Source organism: Phasianus colchicus, chromosome 12 (assembly GCF_987193195.1).
Source record: "Phasianus colchicus chromosome 12, bPhaCol1.hap1.1, whole genome shotgun sequence".
NCBI classification, from domain to species: Eukaryota; Metazoa; Chordata; class Aves; order Galliformes; family Phasianidae; genus Phasianus; species Phasianus colchicus.
This window is the reverse complement of record NC_143447.1, coordinates 3,377,009-3,403,024: the sequence shown is the minus strand read 5'-3', so window position 1 is coordinate 3,403,024 and position 26,016 is coordinate 3,377,009. Positions and strand designations below refer to the sequence as shown.

The window sequence follows — 26,016 nt, the reverse complement described above, 5'->3', positions numbered from 1 at the left end:
CGCTCTTTCTGAGTTTTTTCTGATATCCAACCTGAACCCCCCTTGGTGCGACTTAAGGCTGTTATCTCTCATCCTATCTATTACCTGAGAGGAGAGGCCATCCCCAACCACGAGGGGAAAAAAACACAGCACTCCATGATTATGTCAGCAGCAGTATGGTGACGAGGCTGTGTGCCCTCAGGAGGCTGAAGGGTCCTTTCAGGGACTGAAGGGTCCTTTCAGGGACTGTGCAGAAACCTGCAGGGATTACAGGTGTACCCTGAGTGCTGCACAGCCTCTCAGAACAATGGCTGCAGGGCCAGGATGTAAAAGCTTGAGTGGAGCATCCTGAGAGACACCTCTCCAGTGACAGCCATGAGGATCTTGCTGGCTCTGTGTTGTGTATGTTATACGATGGGTCTAGAGAAAATATCAAGAGGATATCGAGCTATATATGTTAATGAATTTTGCTAACAGGACATTTGACTGGCAGAAAGAATAAAACTTCCAATAAGGGAAAGGAAAATGACTTTTGTTGCAGAACTGAACAGTGAGGAAGGTGCAAACGCTGTTAGTTACTTTATGCAACCAAGGAGTGAAATTTTCCGGTGAAGAACAAAGGAAAAATAACTTCAGAAATGATGAGAAAATAGAAATTACATAAGATACACTTTCTGTGAGACTGCACCCGTGCTAGGGCAAGGTACCATCCATCTCATATTTGCTGCTCTGTTTATTTAAAAGGTTCTGATTAGCAGGAGCAGGATCCAGCCACTCAATGTCAAGGCCTTGTTTGCTATCTCACTAATCAACCCAAACTCCCTTTCCCTGATTTCTTTTGGTATTGTGGTATCTTCCTTCTTGATCTTTCTTTTATTCCCTTCCTCCACTCTGCAGTCCCCCACTTCTCCCAGAAATACCTGTCATTCCTGAGCTGTTCTCTCCATGCTTGGTGAGCTCATTGAATGTTCCTTTTGTAACACATTTATTTCCCAGGTGGAAAAGAAGTCACCTATGTTATTGAGGGCCTTAACATGTTAGGGATCAGTCTCGTTAAGGGAGACAGGTAATAACCAGTTATGTTGCACCATTCTGTTTCCATGGTAGCAAAGTTAGTTTTTTTCCTCCTACAATTATGAGAAGTTATATCAGAACCAGTTCCCTGATACCATGGAGATAGTAAGTCTTTTTTTCAGCTTTCTTTGCCAGTCCTTACATGTTCATGGATGAACTTCCCAATCTTGCAAGTCTTATCAGAGCATTTTCTGTCTCTAAAAATGAATTTTATATACACAAGATATGCTCAAATTTTCTTGCAATATCACTATGGCTTTGCAATGAATTTCTGACTTTTATGATATGATCCCGCTTTGTAATTTTTGCTTTTTGTTGTGCTGTTTATATATTATAATTCTGTGTCATGTAGTACTTATAAAAACATACGTAGGATATACTAATGTATTTACCTGATCTCTCAGTCTGCAATTTCAAGAGCTATTGTATCACATTTGGAAACTGTGCTATGCTTTTTCTGCTTCTCTACACACTTGCTTAATTCCATGCGAAGGTCTGTGTGAGAGTTTCTTATATTTTAAAATTGATGAGCGTTGGAGTCTGATGTGTCCCTCACTATAAACACTTTGTTTCTTCCCAAATTAATCTGACCTTCAGTTCTTCACGAAACAGCATCTTGCACCCAGCAATTCTTTAAGAGTTTCCTGTAAAAAAAAAACAACAAAAACATTGCTTATTTATTTTCTTGCTTTGAACATCTGAGATGTGTGGTCCTCAGTGTCTTGAAACTTAACAAAGGAGTCTCCTACTCAGTATAAACTCTGGGCAGCCTTGACTTTACTTATCTTAATTTTAATTCCCACGACAGCCACAGATACTCCCTGTATTTAATTTTACTGCCTTATTACTCTTAGATGACTTTGCCGTATGGAACTTCCCCAAATCTATGGCTATTTGTCAAATTTTTATTATAAGAGAACTTGACTTACTGTGGGAGAAGGGGCCACTAATATTCAGACTGGATAGTGATTCTGGATTTATTGTCATGTGCCCTTGATTAGAATTTTAAAGGCCTTTTGCATTCTATTGCTTAATCTCCAGCTATTCATTTACACCTACAAAACTAGGAAGCCACGATGTCCAGTTCCGTTTGTTTCCTGGTATGTGTAATGTCTTAAGTGCTCATTTAAGTTCCCACAGCATGTCTGGTGCAAATAACTGGTACATCAACTTTGAAATAAGCTCCTGTTCCTACCTGTTCTACTAATTAATTTAGTGATGGAGCCCTGTTTACTTTAAGAAAAAAATCTACGAGGAGATGCTCAAAAAGTGAGCAAGTGTTACTTGTTAGCCATAAGTAGGAGTACATTTTCAGAAAAAAGGGACATAAATCAGTTCACAGAGATCTCAAGGCATCACGTGAAAGTGTCGAGAAAATAGGTAGAAAAAACTGTGAAATTATAAAAAAATCTCTTTGTAGAGAAAAATGGCACCTGAAACTTACAGTGTGTTTGAGTGCAGAAGGATAAGCACTGGGTTAGTTGGCATTAATTCATATGGGAAGACTTTTTGGATTTGCCTTGAATAGGACTTCAAAATCTAATACCCAGATATTAGCTCTGATCTGAGCTGTTCCCATCTAAAAGAAGTCAAGATAAAAGAGTTTCTAACTTCAAACTAACCTGAAGTCTGAAGAGAGGCTGAAATCACAGTTCAGTTGGCTAAAATCAAAATAAAGGCGATTATTTGTGGCGTGGAGCTTGGCGGTATGAGGAAATTAGCCTAGTCCTGATGATTGGATTATTTTTAGAATAACATGAGTTCCATCTTCTGCTTGTTGTGCTTGTTTTATTAGCACTGTCATGGCTGGCTGGTTTCTGATCTTGGAAATAAACTTAGGACTCTATGGCCTCCCATAGGACCAGAAGAGGGAAAAACCAGCACGGGTGGGAGCAGCAACCCCAACTGCTTTGTCAATAACATAGGCTTTTCCTTTTCCTATCAAAGCAAGCTGAGAGGTAAACGTTTGCCATGGTCTGGCCAGCAGTAGGGTGCTGGCTTAGCACTGATGCTGGGGCTGCCTCCTGCAGAGTGGGGGCAAGTCATGGCTGCTGCTGCTGCTGCCTCTTCAGGAGGCTTCTTGCTTCTCCCTAACTCATCCTCACATGGCAGTAATCAAGGTGACAGCATAAGTATTTGTGTAACCATGGCAACCAAGAGGTGGGAGCAGATAATGGTGGAAAAAGAAATAATAGAGAAAGAAAAGTTGTATTTTTAACCTGGAGACTTTTCCCCAGTCTTTTCAGTGGCTGGTCTCCCAAGACTGTGTGCATCAGCCCACCTGTGAGAGCCATGCACAAGCAGAAATGATCAGAGAGCAGGTGTGGGTTGTGTGATTGCTTTCAGCAATGGTGCTCCTCAACTTCACTCTTCAAGTGCCTGAGATTCCTGGAATGTGTTTCACCTTACCCAATATTCTACAGCTTGTCTCATCTTGATTGGAAATGTAACCTACCTTCCCAGGTTGCTTCTGGAACCAATAGGAAGTGAAAGGATGGTACATTCCATCCTGAAGAAAGCACAGAAGATGAAATGGATCACATGCCAGAGGGACCTCTTCCCATGCATTAGTCATAGAGAAGCAGCTTAGCTGCTTGGCCAGATGAACTCTCTTAAATCTTTAAATTGTTACTGTTCCCTGCAGCTCTTAGCCAAAGTTGTGCATGATATCTTATTGTTCCAAGCGCAGTTATTGCTATTTACTAAAACCATGTGTCTCCCAAGAATGATGAAAGACTTTGTCTTTCAACCCAGTTCCAGCATTACAAATTAAACATGCTGCAAACAGCATGTTTAATAATGTAATAGAAACCATCATCGCTTACTGTTTTTTTTTTCCCATTCAAATTTCAGGGCCACGAAGTTGATCACAGGGCTGAAGCACCTCTCCTATGAGGAAAGATTGAGGGAGTTGGGCTTGTTTAGCTCGGAGAAGAGAAGGCTCCAGGGAGATCTTCCAGTGGTCTTCCAGAACTTGAAGAGAGCTTATAAGCAGGAGGAGGACCAATTTTTACATGGTCTGATGGTAATAAGACAAGGAAGAATGGCTTTAAACTAAAAGAGGGGAAATTTAGGTTAGATATCAGGTAAAACATTTTTACTCAAGGGGTGGTGAGATGCAGGAATGGGTTGCCCAGAGTGGTTGTGATCCCCCATCTCTAGAGGCACTCAAGGCCATGGATAGGGCTCTGGGCAGCCTGATATTGTGGGTGGCACCAGCCAGTGGCAGGGGGGTTGGAACTGGATGATCTTTAAGGTATCCTCCAATCTAAGCCACTCTATGATTCTATTATTTTATTATTCATCTGTTAAGATGGAATGCTTTAGGTTCTTGTTCTCTTGGTACTGTGCTCTCCCTGTTTCTTGCACATACTCTGTATATCTGTATTGTCTTTTCCCTTCTACAGCATCTAGTTCATGCCAGTAATTCACAAGTCACCCTAGCTATTTAAGTGCACGTTTTACCTTCTAAGACTGTATTTCACATAGAAAACAGGAGATTTTAAAGTTGATGTTAAGATAAAGCAGTAAGTCAGGGACAGGCAGAAAGACAAATCAAATAAATAGGCTTCCTTCACACTTTGGCCTGTGTAAGCACTGCCTGGGCACATGCATGTCCCTATGTCCCCGTTACATGATAGGTATTTATCATTTGGATATATGGTGGCATGCTTTGGGGGCATGGCTTAAGGGACGCAGGGACTTGGGGAATACCCAGCAGACAGCCCTCCAATGTCTCCATAAGGTGTTGTGTGGCCTCCCTGCGTGGGACACTAAGTACCACTGTCAGGTTTTGTCATACAATCTCCAGCTGAAGTTGTCTTGCAGCAAGTATCATTAAAATATTTTATCTTTTTAACTGGTGTTTGGAAAATCTGTTAATTTTGAAATAAAAAACAACGCTGTCCCTAAAAAACAAGCTACCAGTTAACTGGGCTGCCTTTGCTTTTGCAACACACCCTTCTCAAACTGTTTTCTCAGTTCCATCTGTGGTTGAAAGGAGCTGCTCCAAGATTTAGCATCTGTGTTTCTACACACACCTTTTAACAAATATATTTAGAGTTTACTAATGGGTAACCTTATTATAACGAGAGGAAAGAGGGCACTGGATTTAAAACCATACTCTGTGGGTAAAGAATCCTGCCTGGATTAATTTTATGGTACTAGAAAATTTCTTTAACTTTCCTTTCTGAATTTTTGTCAATTTTCAGAGGTTGTTGGTTTATTTCACGAGCGTATTGTGAATGTTCAGATGATATCTAGGAAGCCTGGAGTTCCTGGAAGGCAGGGCTCCTGTGGATATCCTGCATATCCTGTTCTGAGTGGTCAGGGTGTTGTCTTTATGGTTACTGTTGGCTGGCTGGGAGCAGATGCCCAGCACGATCCTGCCAGGTGCTAAGTGCTGTGGTGTAGCTCTAAAGAAGTGTGTGGTTTTCCAGTAGAGTGAAAAATCTGGAAACCAAATCCATTTGGTGCTTTCCAAATGGCTAGGATAATTAAAGGGACAGTAACTTGTAAGCACTGGTTACAAACCAGCATTCTGTACTCTGTAAATGTCTCTTTTTCCTTTTTTTTTTTTTTTTTTTCCTTCCCAGTTGACAGATGCTTAGTCTTCCTCAACTATTTACATTAAATTAAGGTAAATTAAACATCTTCCTTACCAGTTTGCCGAGTTATAGTGTAAAATCAGCACTCTGTAAATAAGTCAGCTGAGGCTCAGTACCCAGAAGGAGCAACAAAACAAACTGGTGTCAAGTAGGTGAATCCAGCTAGAAGAAATAGAAAATGTTAAGCTTGGTGTGGTACAATCTTTCAGGGAAATAACTTATGTCACCCAATGTTATGTGTGTTTTAGTGCTCACTTAATGGTGGCCTAATATTTCAAACAAAATACAAGTTCTGTAATGAGATACCTTGTTTCTACCAGGATGTTATTAGGATACCTGCTACAGTGATCTAATAAGATTGACCTTCATTCCATAAGAAATTGCTCTCCTCCAGAAACTATTTTTAATGGCCATCATGATTTATGCAAGGGGATCTACAGCAATAGCTTTAATTTGGGGCAAATAAATGATTCGAGTAATTATAAAGTATAAGAAAATGACAAGTTACGTGAAGGTGCTGCTAAATTTTTACCATGTTACGCATCAGTTGAGTCCAACACTGTGAAAATCTCCCATGGCTTTGTTCTTATCGCAAAGAGCAAAATAAATGAGTTCAGTTCATAATGGGTGGAAGAAGAAAGCCGTGTAATTGCTAACACGTGTGCTAGCAGCTCGCAGGCTTTCACCTGCAGGGTATCTCGCTCCCTCGAGTGCCATTTGCTGCCATCTACTGGACGTTTCTGACAAATTCAAGGACCAGTGCTTGAATTTCCATTCCCCTTCTGATGTTCAAAGCTCTAGTGCAAGTGACTTCTAATATCTATCGTAATGAGAACCCCTGTTTTAGAGGACGACGAGAAAGAGGAATCTATAGGCTGAATATTTATGCTGATTGTCTGAAGATGCTGGATTAGTAGGAGCAGGATGGTCATTGACTTCAGAGGAAAGATGCTAAAGGGACAGATAGTCAGTGTTATACTAACAGTAGATAAGAATATTTTGCTATTCTTTAGTTAATTTAATCTGAAAAACTTAAGTACCTTGCTAGCATTATTTAATCCTCACCATATCTTTTGAAGATTTCTTTTAGTACACAGAAGTCTTTTATTAACTCTTTTATTAAAGGGAAGGCCTCACAAAAACAAAAAAAAAGAAGAAATATTTCCTCAGAGACAACGTATGTTAAGACTAAGGACTTTAAAATCTGTATGTGCAGCATCATTTGGTGACTTCTAAACTGACAGGATCCCAAAGCAAGGATTTATGGACCTTGCTGCACTGTAGTGGTGTCAGCCAATATCCCCCAGCAGAGATATGCTTTCCTTGCCATGTACAACTTCCTCACCAACGCAGAAACACACCTTCATCCTCACTCCAAGCTTTGGCCTTTGCAGTGTTATTTGTGAAGATGAACAGGAGAATTTGCTTATGGTTATGGCCTCTTTTTCTCGTCTTACTATCTGAACATGCTTTCCTTTTGGTATCCACAAAACAGGTGAACTGGGTGATCCATTTGTAACCATCATGCCTTGGTGCCTTAACAGTGGACATACAGATTTTGAGCAGTTTATCTGGACTTCAAGAGGTTTCAGTTTTCCAGTAAGCAAAGAGCAACTAAAAAGATCTGGAACTTAGCTCTCCAGCGTGTTACACTATAGCACTGTTGATTCCAGTAAAGTTCTCTTTCATCTTAAACCCAAGTAATTGACTGATATTTCATGTTTTTAACACAGAACTCCTCTATATCAGATATCCTCAGGCAATCACCTCAGCTGCTGTGGATCTCTGTACTACTTACAGAAGTTTCCATAGCATAAAATAAAATATATCTCCTTTGATTCAGACAGAAAGTGCTTTTTTGCTGTAGAATAGCCTATGGACTTAGAAACAGCACTGTATGTCTGTCTCTAGGTACAGCCTATGAGGTTCTTCCACAAGCAGCAGTCACACAAAGGCTATTGGAATTAAATACTGTTTCTCTCTCTTTTTTTTTAATGTACCAGCTTTCTTAAGTCATTAGAGAATGGTTTCTTATAATTTGGCACAGTGGGATGAGCTAGTCACAAAATCAGTCAATACTGCAGGTGAGAAGTAGTACAGTGCCAGCAGTTTACCTGTTCTGCAGAAGCAGACAGGTGTATTTTAGCAGAACACGAGGGATGAGGTCAGACATCACATTAGGGAGTCTACAGAGGGGAGGGGAATCAACTCTTTGAAAGGGTAGATAACTGCAGGACGAGGGGAAATGGTTTTGAGTTGAGGGAGGGGAGGTTTGGGTTGGACGTCAGGGGGAAGTTCTTTACAGAGAGAGTGGTGAGGTGCTGGAACAGCTGCCCAGAGAGGCTGTGGATGCCCCGTCCATCCCTGGAGGTGTTCAAGGCCAGGTTGGATGGGGCCCTGGGCAGCCTGGGCTGGCATTAAATGAGGAGGTTGGTGGCCCTGCATGTGGCAGGGGGTTGGAGATTCATGATCCTTGAGGTCCCTTCCAACCCTGGCCATTCTGTGATTCTGTGATCACACATTCCCATTGATACTGTCTTGTATAGAAAAACCTCCCTTCCAGTGTCCACATCCCTTTGCTTTCTGATGGAACAGTGTGGTGTGGCATGTATGTCAACTTGTGTGTCTGTGAAGTCTTTAAGGAGGCTGTGAGGATATTTTGGAGAAGTAGAAAATGTGATGAATGCTTAAGCATAGCTTTGTACTGAGATTTTGCACAGTGGCTCTGTAGACCACTGAGGAAAACTGTATTTCATCACTTGAAAAGCCGTATTTTCAACTTCATATCTCGTTTTAATCCCTGTGGGAACTTCTCTGTAGTGAAACACGTGGCATATATTAGTGTAGGCTTTGTAAATATATGGTAGCAATAGGAATAATATGCTATACTACTGCTATTATTGGTTTGGGTTAGAAAAATAAATTTAAAAAAGGGAACAATAAAATCCAGTCAAAACAGAGGCAAAAGACTGGATTTGAAATTCCTAACTATAGTAACACTGCCTCCTTTGAAATATACTTGCACGGAAAGTCAGACTATGCTGGATGTGTTCAGTAAATCTTTCTTCTCTTTTCTCTTGGCAGTGGAATACAGTCCTCCCAGTAACCTGAGTGGTGCAAAAGAACAGGAATCTCAATGCTCTTTCCTCAAGGAAAACAAATGTTCCCTTTAACCTGCATCCAGGGATAGCAGAACCTTTGGTGTGAGGGAGCCCTTTGCTGATCTCTGCTTGGACAGCTTTGCCAGGGATCTGCAGCCTTTTATTGCAAGCTTCTGACTGCTGAGGCATTACAGTTAAGTAATTTAACACCCTAGGGGTTCCTAGGCTCGTTACCATCTTGTTTTACCATCTGAGACATTCACCACATACCTAAGAATATGTTACATCTGCTCCTTTCATATTCTTCGTCCGCATTCCACAAACGGGGCTGTGAGGCATTTGGAATTGGCATAGCTTTGTGGCCTTCTGTGGAACTCCTCATCTACGTTCAGACCCCTAAAGAAAAAAAAAGATGCTCTTTGTAAAATGCACTTCTCCACCTGAAGTGCAGCCATATTTTGCATCTGAACTGCCAAGCCAGAGATCTGCTATGTGCACGATGGGGATTTCTCTGCAGCTGGAGGCCAATGAGTTGCATGCTGAACTTGGGTATTTTTTCCTGACTGTAATTCTAATCGATTTTTCAAATCAACAGGGAAACATCATTCTGTTTGATATAAAATGCAGCTGCGTTTAGCAGAAGAAAGGCCTTTTCCAGAGATGTAAAGCATTCCAGAGGCTGTCAGAGCACTGCTCGGGTGGGCAGCGTGGCAGCTGTGTGTTTCAGAGGGCTGTGTGCAGCTACTGCCTGCATTCTCTAAGTGACCTATTTGAGCAGAAAGGAGAACTGTTCTGAATAAGGGCAGCTATTTTGAACTTAGGATGTTTTGGAGAGAGGGGGAAACAGTGAAGGATAGAATTAGGTCACAACTTCAGGATGCCAAGATTTTCCTCTTGATTTGCTTATTGCTTTTGTAAGGCAGGCTCTCACATTTAGCCATACTGCAAGGAATAATCTTTTCTCTGCACACATTAAACCAGAGTACAAAAGAAATTTAAGTCATCAAAAATTCCATTTTCTACATTTCTGGGAGAAAGAACAGCTAAAAGGACAAACCAATTTTCTCAGCTGTGTAATTAGCACTTACTGTCAGGAGATAATAAACAATCAATTGAAGTCAGCTGAAGCATTTCTCAAGTGCAGTTCAGCATCTCACTGAAGTGACTGAAATGCAGTGCAACACAAGGACTTCTGTGATGAGTCGGACTCAGGGCAGGAACAGCAATGGGATTGTTGATGATTAGAAGGATAAGTAGGATCACAGAGGCCACTTTTAAAACTGTGGAGATCAGTTCAGTCTAGACAACGCTCTGAGCCAAGCGACTGCTTACTTTATAGAGCAAGCTTGAAATATTAATCTGTGCTATTTAGAACTGGTAAATGCATCTAAGTTACAAACTAGTCAAGTGTTATCATATCACACCCTCCATTAAAACATGTTGGGAAGCGTGGAAGAATACAATTATTAAAAATCCATCTTAATAACTGGAAGACCATATTACATTTGCCTGCAACCACAGCGTGGCTTTGCTTTCAGAAGCTCTGTGCACCCATGTCTCCTATTCTCTGTCATAGCAATTGTGTATGCAGTTGGGTGTGGGCTAACAAATAGAGCATCAGAAATCCAGCCTAGCTGTATAAAATAAGCAATTAGCAGTGACCTTGCAGCTGTTACTCAGATAGGATCTTTTCTATTATATTATATCCCCCTTCAGAATTGCTATGGATTTTTTAGCACTTATCTAAGTAGACTGGGGATAAGGCCCACTTTCCAGAAGCAGTTCAAACAAGTTGTTGTTCCTTCCTTTTCAAGGGATAGAATAAATTCACAACCAAGCCAATGTCTTCTTTTGGCAGTTTGAAGATGCAGAGAATGTTGCCATCAGGTGTTCCTAATTTAATTCAATCCCTTGTTAAGTTGAGCTCTCCTATAATTTAGTGTCAGCCTCAAGACCTAAATCGTTCATATAAAAAGCAACACAATGGCCACCCTTCCTTTTAGTCAGCATTGACTGCTGTAGGCAGGTATTTCCAGATAATCTGATTACAAAACGACAATAAGCTAGCACTTAGTTAATGACTGATCAGAAAAAATTGGAAAAGGATCAAAGGAGAAAAGGAAAAGAGAAAAAGGAAAAGAAAGCCTTACAAAGACACGCAGTGTTAAAGCAAGTATTACAGAAAGTTAGTTCTGCCAGTGATTGCTATTGGCACGAGCCTCAAAGATGCACAGTCATGGGTGACAGGTTCAGCCCAGCAGGGAGAGTATTGACAGAACTCCAAGAAGAATGAGGTCTATGGTAAATTTAACATCATTTCCTCTTAGACTTATTTAAACTTACTAATAAGATTTATAGGTTAGATGCTTAGCAGTGTAAGCTGGTGTAACTCCACCAAACTCTGGCTGCATCGTTTCCAGCCTGCTCTTTCTGCAAATGCCTGGTAGCCCATCTATGGGAAAGTAACTCTTCTTGTCCAGTGTGTTCTGGAGCTTGTGAGCTAAAAGATGTTCGCTCTGTGTGTGAAGCCAACTTCTTTGTTTAGCTGGTAGGAGAAACAAAGCACTTGCCATCGTTCATGGGATGTTCCATGTAACTGCTGCATCTGTGATTCAGCTTTGTAAAAGTTCTCCTCTCTTGGGGGACATGCCCAGGCAGACTGCCTTGGCACAGCAGGTTCTGTTAGGACGAGCTGATGGATTTCTGACACAGTCCTGGCACAGGGCACACTGAGTAATATGGAGCAGCTCTGCAGCCACTTCATACCAGCTCACAGGGGAGTCAGCAGTCATGTTTACTGGCCAGTTCTCTGATCTCCTGTGCTGACTTATCTCATAAGGCCCCCAGTTCTCTGGAGTCTGAGAGCTGCCAGATGTAGGGCTGCCAGACCTGACGGTGTTTGACAGAAGCTGACACACATATACTTTAAGGGGACTGTGATGCATCTTTCTTATTTCTTCAAATATCACCTTGAAAACATATCTAAAGTAGGTAGCTTATTGTCCACTGTCTTGTCTTTTCTGTGTAAATTTGCAATACCATTGGAATGACAGCCCTTCTTGTCAGCCAACAGCTCCAGAGGAGACTAGGACTGGTTATTTTCCACCCACCACCCCTGTGTCTGCTCCTGAGCAATCAGGCTGAATGGAGCCCATGGGCTGCTGCTCAGCACATGGCACGTTTCCAGTGCATCAGTGCTGGAACGGTACCCAGCGCAGTAGGAAGGAACCCAAGCTGTTAGAGTCTGCCCTTTGACTAAACCAGAAGAAAAAGCCTTGACAATTTGCTACTTTGCAAGTTACTCAGTAGGAAATAAATGATTTACAAGGTGTTGTTTTGCTGTGTTCCAGTATGCTCTCATTCTCTGCCTGTGTTCCCAGAGCTCTTACTGGGCTCTGTTTTGCACCGATTTGGTAATGAAAGATACCATTCACCATCACAGAAGGGACTGTGTTCCTCTTGGGAGTAACAGGAATGGCATGTGCTAATCACACAAGAACTTTGAAGCTTGCAGTAGACTGCTTAAAGTCATCAAGGTAATAATGTTAATAATTAGGGGCTTAGGAAGCCTGTAGACTGATGCACACATTTCTGATGGTGTGCCAAAGGACTCCTACTGCTGTTAAGGAGGCCCATTTCCCATTGCCTCCTTGTAAGTCAGGCTGTTCAGTAATGCTGGGGAACAGGGCTGGTCCAAGCAGGAGGAATGCTCCAAGGCTCCTGCAGTACACAGGCACTGACACTGCACTGGGAGAAAAGACAGTGAAGTGGCAGAGTACACAAAGCTCTAGTCCAAACCTGGATGCCTATTTAGGCTGAAATGGATGTCAGAGCAGCTTGCTCTGCTACTCCAGTGCTATAGCTTTGAATTCCTTTCTTTTTAAGGGGCTTTGTAATCTTGTTATCATCTTGTTCAAGCAGCTATTATTAAAATTGATGAAGTTGATTTATAGTTCTATAAAAATAATTAGAGATAGATGGAAATTGATGGAGGCTCCCAGGCCATAGGGGACAGTTATGAATCAGTGGTGTGTAGCATGTAAGTAGATACAGTAAATGCTTCAGTATTCTTGTATCCTTTTCCCCTTCAGCACAAAACTCATACTGTATTCTTACTTTACTCCTAGTGAGTGGGAAAAAAATAAAACCTTTTTAATCACAGAGAACAAAAATTCTGTAGCAAGTACAAATCCTTTAGAGAAGACAGACAACTGTGTCCAAAAACTAGTCTAAGTAAAATGTTTCCAATTCTGTTTTGCAGGAAGAAGTGATTAATCACAAAGTGAGATATTTTCAAGATGAGCATAAATAGCAGGAGATTGTAAAAGACTCCAGATGGACTTGAATTATTTGGAAAAGTGGACAAAAACAGCAAAGGAAATGTTGAGTTGAATAAACACAGACTAATCCCTAAAAAAATAAATTACACAGTCTAATGTGAACATCTAGAATTTTCAAAAGCCAAGGCTGTAGGCTTAGAAATGTCTACCCAGGGCAAGCAAATAGAGTGCTGATGTACTCGAGGTAAGACATGTTCTGACATTCGTACAGAATGCCCACATCCTTACTCCTGTTCCCTCATTTTGTGCCCCATCAGCCGAAAAACACACAGACCAAAACCACCTCACAGCTGTGAGGAGAGAAGGACTGTATGCTGAGGTCTTTGTGGAGAGAGATGAGAGAAGTCTTCAAAGTGATATGCATGGAGGGAAGTGCTTCATGCCACGGGGAAATGATTTGAATGATTCATCACTGCAAAAATGGCAGGAATGGTGAAGCTCTGGGTTTTATGGACCAGTGGGTGGTATTATAACATTTATAACTAGTGCAATAAAAAAAAATTGTCATGTGGTATCCCAGAACACCATCTGATATCTTGTTGTTCCTTGTCTCAAGCCTAAGCAAACCTTTGTGATAGCAGCGTCAGCAATAGCATCTGCACAAACACAAATGCATGACCTTGAGTCATGCAGAGCATAAACCTCAGCAATAAAATGGAGAAAGCTTGGAAGGCAACTTGCTCTCCTGGACAGCAGAAGCTGCATAACTGGCTCCACAGGTTACAGGGCGTTCTTCTTCAGATGGTTGAGGTAGTGGCTGTATGTGGGCAGACTACTGGCCCATCTCCAGCAATGACTTGATACAAATTTAGTGCCTGTGTAGGAACTCAGATGGTTTTATTATCTTGATGTAATCCTCCATTTTCTTTAGAAGAACTCTAACGTCCTTTTGCATTTTGGTTTACATTTTGCAAAGCGAATGGTTTGCTTCTTATAGATAAACTACTGGGAAAAAAAAAAAAAACTTTAGTTTTTTTAAAGTTAATCTTCTGCTGTTCATTGCAGTTGATCTAGATCATTAAGAGTCCAATGAAAGCAGGAAAAAAAAAAAACACAACAGGATCTGACATTAATACCTATAACTAGCTGCCCCTGGGGCGTTTGTCTTTAAATGGCAGCATGCTGCTAAGCAGAGGAATATGGGCTCTCCCCAGCGCCAAGGTGCCAAGTCAGGTGCCTCAGAACACAGCAGAACAGATCAGAGTACAGTAGAACAGAATAACAGTTCAGCTGTAAGGGACCTTCAGAGATCACCCAGTCCAACTGATTGACCAATTCAAGGCAAACCAAAAGTTAAAGCATATTACTAAGGGCATTATCCAAATGCTTTTTGAACGCTACCCAGCATGGAGAATCAACTGCTTTGCTAGGAAGCCAATTCCAGTGTTTGACCACCTTTATGGTACATTTTATTCTAACACCAACTGAAGCTCCCCTGGCCCAGCTCTGCTCCATTCCCACAAGCCCTCCCCTCGGTTACCAAGAAGAACAGACCAGCACTGCCCTCTCCACTTCCCCTCCTCAGGAAGCTGTAGAGAACAAAGCTGTCACCTCTTGGCCTCCTTTTCTCTGCACTAAGGCAATCCAGTTATCCTCAGCCTCTCCTCATAGAACACGCCTTCCATCCCTGCTACCACCTTTGTTGCCTCCCTCTGGACACTTTTTGGATCTCTTTGTGTTGTGGAGCCCAGATCTGCCCATAATAGTGAAGGTGAGGCCACACCAATGTGGGAAATCACCTTTTTTGACTGGCTATCTGTGCTGTGTTTGATGAACCCCAATGTGGTTTGCCTTCTCGGCTGCCAGGGCACACTGCTGGCTCATACTGAGCCTGCTGTTGAACAGCCCCAGATTCCTCTTTGCTGAGCTGCTCTGCAGTCTCTCATCTCCCAGTCTGTACCTGCACCTGGCATTGCTCCATCCCAGGTGCAGAACCTGGCATTTACCTTTGTTGAACTTCATGGCGCTGATGATTGCGCAGTGCTCAGATCTATCTGGATCCCTCTGCCTCAGGTGATGCCAGTGGCAGGGCACATTCCAGCATCTATAAAACACCATGCAACTGCTTGAGACAGCAGCTTCACGTTTGTTGAACAGGGACTATGGTTAAGTCTGGCTGGTACAGAAAAAAACGAGACAGTGGTACGTACCTTTGCAATGAGCTCCTCGTTCCCATTCATCACCTTTTTGGAGTATAAAATGTAGTAGAGGGTTGTGTGGCTTAACCTTAAATAACTGTCATTTCCTTCCAGTAACTGTATGTCCTGATTCTGCCAGCTGCAATGTGACAAAGCAACACCTTGATGACAGTAAAACAAACAGGTCTTGTAAGCGCGTGTGATGCAACAGTTAAGATGCTGACAGATAACGTTCAATGGCCGTGATTTTGTTCCCTGATTTAATATCCTAAATCTGCTCCACAGTCCTCCAGCTGCTCTCCCAGAGGCTCACCAATGTCTTGTCAAGACAACAAACACCACTTGCCTTGTGTTCTCATCTGAAAAAGATGAACTTAGCAAGAAACCCACCTCCAAGCAAACCTGGCTCCAAGCAGCAGGCTGTGGCATTGCCTTCTGAGATGCCAAGTGAGGCTCAGTAGATTTGAGGGCCCAACGCAGTGTTTTAATGTGCATCTTCATCCACAGAACTGTAAGTCTTAGCTCACAATTGAACCGAAACCACAACCTTTCTCTGCAGTATGCATTGTAACGAATATTTAACTTTGCACTATAGTGTGCCTCGTGAGCTGGCTATGTCTATGGAACTCCAGTTAAAACTGCTGGTATCGAGGAGGTTGGCATGATTCATACATGGCAGCACAGATGCTTACTAGGCTGGGCAAAAAAGGAACCCTGCAGAGCATGAAGTTTTTCTGGAACACAAAGATAAGTTTGCCATACACGGAAACTAAGTCCTTGGTGACTTAGTGTACCATTAAGGTGAATTTCTGAGCTGGTGAAAAAACAGAAAGAAATATTCTTGCATCAACCTAAACCAGGTGTCTGTTAGCTTCCCTTCTGTGCGTGCCTGGCACAACTGAAATAAAAATGCCAGTCTGTGACCACCTATGGATCCACCAGAGCTTGTACTGAATTAAGTTCAAACGGATCTTGACAAGTAACTTTTTAAGTATCTTTTCCCTCCAGAGTGTGATCTCCACTGACAACTGGCATAATCTGACTGTTTAGCTGAGTCCATGGCTCTTGGTTCAGGTGAATAGGGATTACTCTGGCAAAGCCAGAATAGGTCGGGCTGTTAAACATGTTGCGTATTTACTCACATCTCTTGAATCTGTCAGCTTTGTATTTTTAAAAAGCATAAGGACTCCAGCTTCTGCTGGTTTGGAAAGGCTTTGAAACAGTGTCTGAGGAATGGATGTGAAAGGCATGTAGCAGTTACAGAAGACTGATTCTGATCCCACTGAAATTGATGACATTACCTGTACAAAGCCACCAGAGCTCTGGCAAGAATTGAGCCCTCAGGATGTTGGTTTTTTTTGAATAATTATGAGCAGTGCAATTGTCATGCAGAACCACAGCACTGCTCCAATGTATATGGTGTCATCTGTGCTATGCTAATAAATTAGCATCTGCAGCTACCATTGCTGCTATCAGGTCCGGGTACCAAATTGAGCTGTTTCATCTCACTGCTGCTGAAGTGTGTCTGCATGAGCACGGAAGGTGCATATGATCCCATCTTTTTTTCTCAGACCCTCCATCAGGCTGTATGCTTCAAGGTAACAGATCAGACACAAAATGAATTCCACTGCAGACAAGTGCCTTGAAGGCATCCCACACCGTCACAGCATACAAAAATTTCCTGGAGAGCCATTTCACTCCTTCTCATCAGATCAGCCGAGCTCTGTCCACACCAGGGAAATTGCTAACTTTGGCTCAGTGTCCACTGTTACTAACGTGTCAAGTCACCTCCCTCCAGCAGGGCCTTCCAAGACAGTGGTTTGATCAGCAGCAGCTGCTGGCAGGGTTTCTTTGTGAGCTGCTGCTGCCACTTGTCTGGATGGAGCTGCGGCCAGGCTCCTGGGGCACAGAGCAGCACAGGCAGCAAGCAGCAGGGTGGCTGTGCTGGGAGCAGGGACCCCAGCCCCACTGCAGCACAGCCCAAGGCTCCGGGTGTTGCTCATCAGTTGAAGCTGCATGACCAGCACTCACTCCTATCTGCTGCTGCCCACCAGCCAGCTTTGCTTGGAGCACAATCTTTTCCTCAACTTGCCACGTGCATTTTGCTCAGAAACACGAATTCTAAGCTAACTGCCTAGAAGAAAAATGAGAGAAGGTGATGTTTGCTGGAGTGTAATAAAACTAGTTTATTTACACAGTAACATGAATGCCACAGAGTACACAGCAAAGTACCACAGCAAACCAGAGTGTAACTGCCCCTGATCACAAAGGAAGGCTTGAAGTTTATATACTTATATAAAAACGTGTACATGTTGATATGAAGCACCAGATAAAGCAATGCAACCAGGAATTCCAAATACAAATTACCCACAAGAATGGAGTTCAAATTCAAGAAAAACAAATCCCTCATTCAAGGGATTTTAAAGAAATCTCGCTTATAAAAGATCATCCATTTTGTAACCCCTAATTTAAAAATAATTTCTCCCCTTCTATTAAAGACAAGAACATATTGTTAGATGATGCTCAGCATAATTAAGTTTTAAAAGAAAAAAACCCAAGGATTTCAACTGCAAAACTTTCCAATCCCAACAAGCCAAATGATAAAGAAATAGAGGCTGGGTCATTTTTGAAGAGGTGTTACTTCTGAAATGACTGTATTCAAACTTACACAACCTTAAATATATATTATATATACGATATATAATATATATATTTTCAGATTAAAGGGGGCAAAGAATACTTTTGGGATACAAAAATTCATACACATACATACATACATATAAATGTGCCTGCACACACTCATATATATTTATGTATATATGTGAACATATATTTCTTCCACATAAAAAAAAATAAATTCCAGCGTCTCATAAATCCCTGAAATTTTCCCCTTGGGTTTATGGAAATCTTCATAATCTGAAGTACAATCCAAATCCTCACATTCTATAGAGTGGGAATATGCTTATGTACAGGTATGCTGAGTGTTTCATTTCTGACTGGCGACTCTGCTTGATCTGAAAGCATTCTGTGGTTTCCAACTAAATGCTGAGTGGAGCACCAATAAGGAGGCTTATAGGGAGTTATTTAAATTACATTCTACGTCTGTTCAAAACCACCATCCTTCTAATACTGCATCCAGGTGAATAGTCAAATCCATAGGAATGTCTACCAGAATTTCTTCTGAAAAGCATTTTCTTTGTATTCCTTAATGTGTTTGGAATCCAGATGACAGTCTACAGAATATCTCCACAGGCCTATTATTACAGGCATTAAAAACTCTTAACTCTGCCCTTCTTTGATGTTATGTTACTGCATAACCACATCACCACCTCACCTCTGTGCCGTGCACTGAAGGGCTCTTTGTGCTGTAGGTTTTACAGGAGCTGTAGCAGAACCAAGAGCATCTTAGCAAAGCCACAGTTGAGCACACAGCCCGCTCACACGCTGAGAAATGGTCATGCACTGCTTGCACAGAGATGCACATGCTTTAGCTCTTGTTTGGAGTAAAGAGGAAAGGAGATTGCATTAAATGGTTTGATTCAGTCACCATCGTATCCCTTAGAAAAGTTGCAACTGATTTAAATAAAACCAGAACTATTTAATTTATATTTCCACATGAATTTGTTACTACAAACAACATATATTAACTTAAGTGGGGCTTCTCAGCTCTCACAAGAGCAGAGAAAAACAGATACATCTTAATTCAGCAGCAAATACTATTTTTATATGCTAAAGTTACGGCCCTACGGTGCAAAGCTGCTGAATCAATTCTCTAGGTGGTCGATCACTAACACACATCTGATTTATTTAAATAATATCTTTTCCTAATGTGTTGGAGCTCCTCTGTGTTGAAATGTCAAAATGATCCATTCATACCTTGTGGGGGCTGCTGGGATGCGTGGAGCACACAAGATTTAAGCTGGAGTGTTTGAGTAAATGCTGTGCGTTCCTGTCTGCAGGCCAGCAGCAAAGCATCCCAGCTTGTGTTGTTGGTTTCATCATGTCTGAATGCTGAAGAGAGATCAGGCCTCTGAACTGGACATCGCTGAGGCTCCAAAATAAGATTCTGGATTCTCTCATTCCTGAAAATTTCTAGGTAAGGTTTTGCTGATAGATTCTCTTCATATTCACCTGGTTACGCACATTGACCGTATCAGATCTGAGGAATAAGGAATTCCAATGTAAGAAAGACAGAACAAACCCATCCTCCTCTGGAGTAGGTTTTCCAGAACCCCTCTTTTACCAGAGGTGTTCATTTCATCCACAGAGCACGGTGTGCAGCACATCCACTACTGCCCTCGGGATCAGCACACCTTACCTTCACTGCTCCTTCCAAACTAATGCAGCTCCTCGTCTCCTAGAGCTGAGATTGTCAAAGCATTAGGCTTGTTTTGATGCGGCCGTCAGTCTAACCAATTGACTCGTCCTGTTCTCCCTGTGCAGATGCAGTTCCAGACCTGAAAGCCCACAGTTTTGGTTGTTAATCAGGTTGATGCTGTACTACAAGCGACTGGGAAGAACCTGTTCACCCGCCTGCAACTTCAGAAACAGATCTTATTGGATAGGTCAACTCAGTATTGTACAAAGTACAGCATTTAATTTATTAATCTATTTATTTCTTCTGCATCTTAACGTGGGCAGTATTATTTATAGGGCTATTACAAGAAGAATAAGATTTCTACCAACTGACCGGCTTCGTTTGAGTTTCTGGACAAGGCACTACATGTTGTGAATCCAATCACTGTGCCCTCTCTGCTACATTAGAGAGGGTTTTAATGGCTCTAATGAGATCAGAAACCACTCATGATAGTTCTTCAAGCAAGCACGTGATTTTCCAGAAGTTAGTTCCACTGGAAAATTCTTTAGAGTTCATGATAAAAATATCTGACTGACAGCTTTTATTAATAGAAAAATATATATTTACAATCAATACTGTTATCTTAGATTTGCAGCTCTTCCTATTTCTTGAGCTCAACTGAAAGTGCGACTGCTAAAAAATTCAAGATCTGTGCACGTATCCACGTGAGTTAAAACATGCACAGCCAGGGGTTTTGCTCCTGCCATACACAGGATCTCAACTGCAAACAGAAGGGTTTTTTTCCTTTTGCTCCGCAATTATGCTGTAGCATTCTTAGGATCTGTTTACAATCAGTTTAATGCATACATTCTTGGATATTTACGTGGCAATATCTGTTGCCAGGATGAAGGACCACCACAAACATTACCATACCAGCATCAGAGTTATGGGCACACCTGCAAAGTCAGCCTCAAGCTCCCCGAAGGAATACCTCAGGCCAGGTTGTGTTTGACTTCTCTAAAGAAAAACACACAACATTACAAATTGCTGAAGTTTACCCAGTGCTGCACAAGAAGGGATGGGTAGTGAACATCTATCCATGCTTGCTTATACTGCAGAGTTAAAATGAGTATTGGTTCATCACAAAAAATACAAACAGAAAGTAGATAGCTAGAGATACAAAGGCTTTGGACCAGCTGCTTTAAATACGTATGGTTGTAAAACATTCAAAATTCAACTTTGCATGTGCGTGTTGACATGAAAGTGAATCCCAAAACACAGAAACCTACTGGCTTCAAGGAACGAGCCCCATGCAATGACAAGTGGTCCAAGAACTGCTCCAACAGCCTACAGGAGTTGGGTGAGAAGTTATGTGCGCGCAGGCACTATGAAACAAACACAAACCAGACCACAGAGAACACGAAGCCCTGCTCTCAGCTCAGCACTGCGACTAACAGCCAGCAGACAGGATGCACGGCTTGTCGTGCTCGGCGTGTGTAAGCCCTGAGGGCACTGCCCTCCTGTCTCCAGGTAAAGCAGGGCTGCACCCAACGTGTGTGTGATTCTTTGTGAAGGTTCTTCTACAAGCTGCTCGGCAGTAGTATAGAAACTTTCTTTCCTGATGTAGCGAAGCATCTCAACTACATACATTGCACTTGGGCTTTTAAAGCACAGTCTTTTTTTTCCCCCCATCAATGCCGCCATCCTTACCTTCTTGCCAAGAAAAGAAAGAAAAAATATCTATCACATGAAAATATATTACCCTTTATCCTTGCCTGATCCTTCACTGATACAGGTGAATCAAACACAAGAATAATAATCAGAAGTTTCAAGAAGTCTTGAGAAAGGTCACAGAGACTGTCTACATACTACAGCACAATCGATGTAGGCTTACACAGTACTCAGCTTAGCTCTGAGAGATGCCAGAGAAGAATAACACAGAAATTTCAACCCCTCCAAACGAATGGTGTGGATCCAGAGCTAGTTTTGCTGACCTTAAGCCTGCAGGACTGTTTGTTCCGTTTCCATGCATCTGGTCCAAGCATGCATACGCTGTATAAAGTGGCTATTTGTTTCAAGGCTGAAGTGAATTGATTCCTCACAGTTTTAACAGTTAAAATGAAACATCCATCCATAAAAGGAACACATGGATAGCTGCATTTATGTGCCAGGAAAGTAAAGGAAGGGGCTGCAGATCTAGCATCCGGTAAAGGCTGGTGTGTAAAGTGAACACTGTAACATACAGCTTTAAAAAATACATACAAGAATTGCACATAGATCCATAGAAGAGAAGCACAGGCTCATAACTAGGGCTGTCTGCTTTCCATCACCTGGGTTAGAATATTCAGCATCACTTGTTCCTCTACATCCAAATGAGTTCTTCAGAGCGATTCAGAGAGCGATTCAGAGCCTAGCAATACTGAGCAAACACACCGTCTGTTCAACTGCAGAGGTTCTGGAGGAAACAGCCATTGGGTCAGGGAAGGAAGTCAGCAGATGTCTCTAAAAATGCAAAGCTCCTTCAGGTTGAATTTTTTCAAATTTTGCTTCTCATTCTCAGTAATTCCTGCTCTCGTCCCAAACCCTGCCTGCAATGATCTTCGAGCTATTCTGACAGCGTGCCATTTTCAGGGTGTTGTCTATAGCAACGTGAGCATACACTGGTTACAGCAGACAAGAGAAGTGCAGCCAAACACCGCTGTGGGAAAAGCGGATCACGGCGCTGTTAGTTGTGGCTGCCAAACTTAACAGCTCCCTCGATAATTAAACAACACTGGTTTTGCCCCTTGTTTGTACCCATCAGAGAACTGTGTCTGCAGTAAAAGTGTCTCCATGTGGCCTGTTAGCTACACGCAGACGAGCTCTAAACACTCCTATCTCCTGCCAACATGCCAGCAGAGCCAATTTCAGTCCCACTTTGCAATATGGCACAAGTGACAAGAGCAAACCAAAATAAAACAGAAGAGGTGGCTGTTATTTTCAACCCCAATTCATAGCAGTGATTGTCAGAGAAGATTATACATGGCCTGTCCGTTTCAAGTCAGGCTTTAGTGCCTTATGCGATGGAAGGGGAATTTCAATTGCCCACCATGTGTTGTATTTTTATGGTATAAATGTGGTTATAGCTACAGTACATCAGCTGTCCAGACTGGTGAGCGTCAAGTAGGGGAAACAGGATAGACTAAGTGTGCATATTCTGCTTTTTAATGCAGAGCTCTTAAGCCAAGGATAACAGTCCAATTAAGGCAACGTTGCTGAAATCAAGGATGAGATTAGAAAGGATGCGGGTAGGCAGTGTGTCAGGCAGAGGGGAGGGAAGAGAACAAAGCAAGGATGCTTACTGCCTGCTGACATGGGTGCAATCAGCAGGACAACCACACCTGCAAGGAAAAAAGAAGGCATAAAATGTAAGAGAGAGAGGAGAATCCGTTTGGTTGAGCCCAAAGGAAAGAAGAGTCCAGCCCAGCTGTGGGGGACCAGGTGAAAAGAAATTTTGCATGGGATGTGGAACGAAAGCAGTGGGGCAATGTGGGTCATCCATCTCCCATTTACAACTAATTCATCTCTGCTAAAGGTCACTGCTATTCACTACCAATGCTACATACAGAAATGGCAGAAGCTACCCAGAAGAGGAGGGCAATTTGTTTACTGTAGTTATAGAAATAGTGGTATCGAAGTTTGCTCTCCTTTTCATCCAGATATTTATCTAGCTACAAAGTGTCTGATCCAAATGCAGTCGTATGTATAAAACGAATCCCTAAGAGGCTTGGCAAAAAAGCAAAAGTTCTGTCATACTGGGTACAGGAGGCAATCTCTCCAATTAGAACCTATTTGCTCAGAGTTGCTGGCTTTGACATCTAGGCCTTTTTTTAAACACTTGTTCAAAGTGTGAGCCCTAGGGCAGGCTGGAGTGAGGGCTGGGCTGGAGGTGCTTCGCAAAAAGCAACAGGTCCTATAAACTAGTGCCGCTGCATGATTCTCACAATGCGATGAAGCGAGTCTACGGTCGCAAAAGCCAGATATTGACAACACAGCCAGTCTTCCAGAATCACTCCACAGTCCCTGTCAAAGGACTTCTCTGCAAACTTTATCATCAGCAGCGTCCTTTTGATGTCCAGCCAGTTCTGAAGTACAGCATCTTTCCGGGCTGGGTTGGAAGATGTTCTTAGAGCGTGGAACAAGTCCTCGCGTGGACCCCAAAGCAAACACTGAAGGATTCCCTTGGCTTCTGATATCAGGATCCTCTCAGAGGGGTTGGGATTCAGCAAGCAGCTGGCAAGTTGTTGAAGCCCTTGAGAGTAGAGGGAGCGGCAAGGGATCTTGGGGAGATCAGCATGAGTGTATTCCTTCTCCTTCAGCTCTGGATTCTCATCGAAGGGATTGGGTAAGTGCAGCATTTCGTAGATAAGGATGCCAGTCTGAAATTCATCGCACTTTTTGTACTGCGTCGCAGTGATGATTTCTGGAGCCAGGCGGGACTGATCCCGTAGGACCTCAGGATCTACCATATGACTCTTCTGCTTGGCCTGTGAGAAATTGCTCACTATCAACCTGGCTGGGCAAGCAGTGTTGGGACTGGGCTCCACAGACTCAGAGCTCAGAGGGCTGCCTCCTGGTCTAGAATGAACCAGCAGCAGGTTCTCTAGGCGCAGATCACAGTGTGTGATGTGATAGGGTTTCAGGTGCTCCAGGCCCAAACACAGCTGTAAGAGGAGAAGACAGACCTGCCTCTCATATAAATCTGGGCTTTTGGCATGGCGAGGAGCAGACTCTCGCACAAAATCTGCCACTGTTAAGTACGGCACCTCTCGTGTGATGACTACAACACGGCTGCGTGGCTTGCTGATGGTCCCCTGGTTACTTGAGCTGTCCTTCTGCGAAGCCTCTGGATTGGAAGGAGAGCCTCCGTTCTTTTGCTCAGGTTCTTGCTCTTCTTCTTGCTCTTCTTCCACCTCTGGTGCATCGGTATCTTCCCACGGAAGGAGGCGAACTGGCACTTCAGCAAGGAAATGGCCACAATCCTGCTGGATGTTAAAGTTGATAGCCAGACTCTGCCGGATAGACAGGCTGTGATAATACTGCTGGGACTCCTTCGCTTTGCTCTTACAAATCTGGGGGAAGAAAATAAACACAACAGATATAACAATTCATTTGTAAATTCTACATCCTTTTTGTAATGTGTCTACAGTCTAGCACTGTAATACAAGGACTTTGTGTTGAACTGACCTTGGCACATGAATGTGTTGCATTGGATTGGGTCTGTAGCTGCAGATCAATATGTGCAAGCAGCTCACCCTGTGCATGTAATACTGCCTGGAAAATACAATTCAGGCATGTTGTGCTTCCAGTCAGAAGAGCAGCTGATATACGGTAACTTTGCAGTGAAACCTACAATACAGTCAGTTGTTTATCCATATAATTTTATTTCCTGTTCTTCCCTCAGCTTTGTATGAAGCTTGAGCAACAACAACAAAATAACAGCACTAATATTTATAAATAAATATGCATAGAAGATCTGAACATCAGACGATTGCATGACTCAGAGTGGCATAACAAGTTACCACCTATCAGCTGAGCTAAATAACTGGATGCATGCTCCTTGCCCACTGTAATTGGAAACTGATATCCTACACACTAAAAAATCATCTCTTCAGTCAGGTGTGTGTGGGGGGGATGGAGAGATTTGCTCTGGCTCAGCAAACTCATTAGAAAATGGTACCTTAACTGCTTTCAATCATTTGTCAGCATCCTAAGCACACACTTAACATTTTGCTCTGTTAAGCCATATCTCATTGCTGCCCAGAAAGATCTTGATATGTACACGATCACCATAATTATCCTTATTAATTGCGTGCACTGTCATAACAACTGGAAGCTCCAATCTCCTCATGACAGCCACTGGACCACCTCTGTTGGGGGCTCTGTTCTAAGGCATTTACTCATCAAAACTGCAGTCCCACAGAGACTCATCTGTGTTGACTGCTGCCTGTTAACCACAGTTCTGCTAACTTCACCGAGACTGTGCAGAGCCTGTAAGTGCATGTTTTAACCTTTACAAGGTTAGAGCTGTACGTTGCCAGCTGGATGATCCCTATGAAATGCCTTCCCAGCCTACTTACAGCACCCTGGAAGGGAGGCGTCCTCTATCTCCCCTCATTTTTTTTCCCTGCTTTTCAATTCTGTTTTACTTTCAATCAATCTGATTGTCCTATCCTAACTGATACTAAAAATGATTGATTTCCATCGTTTAACACTGCACTTTTACACTCAGGAAAATGTAACTGTTCTGCATTTGGAAAACAGCCAGCCCTCATTACTCTTAGCGTTATTCCTAACCCTGTGCTTCTTGCTGCTCTTTTCTGGGTTTTCTTCCATTTAAGACCTCTCCAGCACCAAGGAGAACAGAACCTTACATATAATAATCACCGTTATCCCTCCAAGGGTGAAAAAGTTACTGATTCCACTGTTACTGTTGTGCAA

The 26,016-nt window shown here is 42.5% G+C and overlaps 1 protein-coding gene and 2 long non-coding RNA genes across 10 annotated transcripts in view; 1 reads left to right on the top strand and 2 right to left on the bottom strand.

Moving 5' to 3' along the window:
- The first annotated feature begins 592 nt into the window (after positions 1 to 592).
- LOC149916239 (uncharacterized) lies at positions 593 to 13,935 on the top strand. The gene is made up of 3 exons (XR_016470265.1): positions 593 to 682; positions 8,745 to 8,954; positions 13,023 to 13,935. It is a non-coding gene; the product is annotated as an uncharacterized LOC149916239 (long non-coding RNA).
- LOC149916238 (uncharacterized) lies at positions 677 to 19,443 on the bottom strand. The gene is made up of 5 exons (XR_016470264.1): positions 15,252 to 19,443; positions 15,048 to 15,145; positions 9,032 to 9,157; positions 5,715 to 5,822; positions 677 to 1,697 (listed from the first exon to the last, which is right to left on the bottom strand). It is a non-coding gene; the product is annotated as an uncharacterized LOC149916238 (long non-coding RNA).
- Positions 19,444 to 19,458: 15 nt separating this feature from the next.
- Positions 19,459 to 26,016, bottom strand: part of PEAK1 (pseudopodium enriched atypical kinase 1) — a 94,987-nt gene continuing 88,429 nt past the window's right edge. For all 8 annotated transcript variants that reach the window (XM_090148673.1, XM_090148672.1, XM_090148670.1 and 5 more), the window contains one exon: positions 19,459 to 24,647. In XM_090148673.1, the coding sequence (XP_090004799.1) occupies positions 23,496 to 24,647 (1,152 nt within the window). In that variant the 3' untranslated portion in view covers positions 19,459 to 23,495. The remainder of the gene's footprint in view (positions 24,648 to 26,016) is intronic.